Source organism: Coregonus lavaretus (genome assembly GCF_964263955.1).
Source record: "Coregonus lavaretus genome assembly, contig: HAP1_SCAFFOLD_9555, whole genome shotgun sequence".
NCBI classification, from domain to species: domain Eukaryota; kingdom Metazoa; phylum Chordata; class Actinopteri; order Salmoniformes; family Salmonidae; genus Coregonus; species Coregonus lavaretus.
Genome location: NW_028158289.1, coordinates 6,542 through 9,621, shown reverse-complemented (window position 1 = coordinate 9,621; position 3,080 = coordinate 6,542). Strand labels below are relative to the sequence as shown.

General features: G+C 38.0%; 1 protein-coding gene across 1 annotated transcript; it reads left to right on the top strand.

Moving 5' to 3' along the window:
* Positions 1 to 941: 941 nt before the first annotated feature.
* LOC311124197 (T-cell ecto-ADP-ribosyltransferase 1-like) lies at positions 942 to 2,570 on the top strand (the record flags this gene model as incomplete). The annotated part of the gene is made up of 3 exons (XM_084198390.1): positions 942 to 969; positions 1,085 to 1,167; positions 1,788 to 2,570. 3 exons carry the CDS (start codon positions 942 to 944, stop codon positions 2,568 to 2,570), a joined length of 894 nt encoding a protein of 297 aa, XP_084054516.1.
* Positions 2,571 to 3,080: the final 510 nt, after the last annotated feature.

The window sequence follows — 3,080 nt, the reverse complement described above, 5'->3', positions numbered from 1 at the left end:
AGACCTGGGTGGATGTAGTACTAACTACAGGTACAGCTGTAGTGTTGGTGACAGAGACCTGGGTGGATGTAGTACTAACTACAGGTACAGCTGTAGTGTTGGTGACAGAGACCTGGGTGGATGTAGTACTAACTACAGGTACAGCTGTAGTGTTGGTGACAGAGACCTGGGTGGATGTAGTACTAACTACAGGCACAGCTGTAGTGTTGGTGACAGAGACCTGGGTGGATGTAGTACTAACTACAGGTACAGATGTAGTGTTGGTGACAGAGACCTGGGTGGATGTAGTACTAACTACAGGTACAGCTGTAGTGTTGGTGACAGAGACCTGGGTGGATGTAGTACTAACTACAGGTACAGCTGTAGTTACTTATCTATGTTTTACTTAACACTTTACACACTATTTTCTTAAAAAACTGCATTGGTGGTTAACGGCTTGTAAGTAAGCATTTCACTGTAATGTCTACACCTGTTGTATTCGGCGCATGTGGCAAATACAATTTTTGGATTTGATTTGATTTGATATACCTCACTATCACTATAAAGATGTTACATTGTAATGAAGAACGTGAAGGTAAAGATTTATCCAAATTGAAAGAGAAAGTAACTTTAAGGTTCTCTTTCAGTCGAGACCTCAATGTCACTGTGTGGGATGGATCGTCATTATCACAGCTATAAAAAGAAACGCATGGTTGGGATGACAGAGAGAACTGATACACTGTAAGAAGAGTTTGATTGAAGAGCTCCTTGCATCAATAGTTACTAGTACAGAGTGCAGGTGAGTGCTTCTCCATTTGACAGGATGTGGTATTTTATTCCAGTCTTAGGAACAGGTATCACTTGTTGTTGTTGTATCACTTGGGTTGTTGAAATAAGAGTTAACTTTATTTGATTATATACTTTGAACATGCTGTAGATTTGAGGTCAACAACTTCTGCAACATGGGTGGTGGATATTCCTTAATTGATGGTGAGATATTTTTTTTGCAATGACAACCGTTTTGTATGTAGCTGCAACTTATTTGTATGTAAAGGCACAATGGAAATGTTTCTCATCCTTTGACTGGTTGTGTTCTCATCTTTAGATGTGAAGAGCACTGAGAAGAAGAAAAACTACATCTCTGTCTTGGTTTTGATTCTCTGTCTTCACTTTGGACTGGTGACACAGGTACCCTCAGAAAAATACAACCTCAAACCTAATATTTCATTTACCTGGTTTAGTTGATTTACCCTGCTTATAATAAATTATGGCAAATCAGGAAATCAAGTTGAGTTAACAAAACAAGGCAATAACATATTTGTTACATCATAAAGTATAATTTCATACAACTTTACATTTAACTCTGCAGGGTTCATTTATATTTTTAAGTTGAACAAGTACTCCTTTTACAGAGATAAGTTGAACAAGTTCTCCTTTTACAGAGACATAATTTTAAAAAATAGTGTCCCACGACTGTTTTTTCTGACAAGAAAAGAGTGTCCTTAAATGTTATGGGCAATTCCTGTGAATAGGCTTCATGTTGTTTTGACAACGCCCTGAGCTATGCAGAAAAAACAAATGTCTATCATATTTTTGTCGTCCTGCTTTGGGACTTGGGCGGTGCTATTATTTTGTACTTTCATTTTGCACATTGACATAAACCAACAAACACACAAGTCTACTATTGTTTTCCTCACATTTGGCCTCACAAACTGCGGCCAATAAGGGATCGGTAGACATTTTATCACCCAAGTAAGGACCTGATAGGTCTGTAAGGAGAATGTCCCTAAAGAATGTTACTGTTACAGAAGGAGATTTTCCCACTGGACATGGCAGCTGATTCTGTTGACGACAAATACGATGTCTGCAGAGACGAAGCCTTTAAGAGAGTGGAGAGCTACTTCCTCCCACATGAGAGGAACACCACCACTAACTTCAGAAGAACCTGGGACATTGCAGAGAAACATGCCTCCACTCCAAAAGATGGTCTGCAAAAAGTGCATTCCATCGCTATGTATTTGTACACAAAAAACAAACCCCAACCTCCATCCGAATCCATCTACCTGAACTTCAACGAAGCAGTTAGAGAAGGCAGATATGGGTATGGAACATCATTCCAGTACCATTCCCTGCACTTCTATCTAACTGACGCCATTCAGATTCTCAAACAAAGTCAAACATCATGTAGGACCACCTACCTTAGAACCAATGTAACTTTTGATCAGGATGTTGTCAACAAAGAAATGCGCTTTGGTTATTTTGTCTCAAATTCTATACATAAGACCTTATACGATTTTGGAGACACGTCCTGCTTTGAGATCAACACATGTTTTGGTGTTAACCTGACATATTACTCTGCCTGTGCAAACGAGGGGGAAGTTTTGATTCCTCCCTATGAGGTATTCAAAGTCACCAACATCCAGATGAAGTCAGCAGTGAATAACCTGTGGTGTAAAGTCGTCTACACTCTAAAGAGCACTGGAAAATGGAAGAGTGACCTGAATTGTAAAGCAATAGATACAGGCTACTGCTACATAAAGCTATTAACTATGTTCATAGTCGCAATAGTGTTCATATATTTACAAAACTAAAATGGTGGTTTTGTCAGACAGCATAGGCAGCAGCTCTGTAGAGATTAGATGATTATTTGGAATGAAAGAATAAAGTCATCAAATAAAAGAAATGTAACATACACAACATCTGAAATATTTTATTAAAGAAATGTGAATAAATGATGGTTAATAAGTGATAAGCAGTAATGGGCAGTCACTACTATCATGGGACTTTTATTAATTGTTTTATTCTGTGTTTTTACAGAATTCAACCCTTATAACGTATTTAATGTTTAAAAAATAATCAAAACCGAAATCAGTTATTATTTTATAATAATCTAACTGAAACCAAATCAACCTCAAAAAAGCACTATTACCACCTATCATAGAACCAAAGTGTAATTTGATCAGAACATTGTCATAAAATAAATCGATTTCGGCACCTTCACCTTGAGCACTCTAGGCAGGGGAATAGGCAGAGATTCATTTGGAGCGACGTCCTGCTTTGAGATCTCCACATGTCTTGGAGCTGACATATCATATTACTCT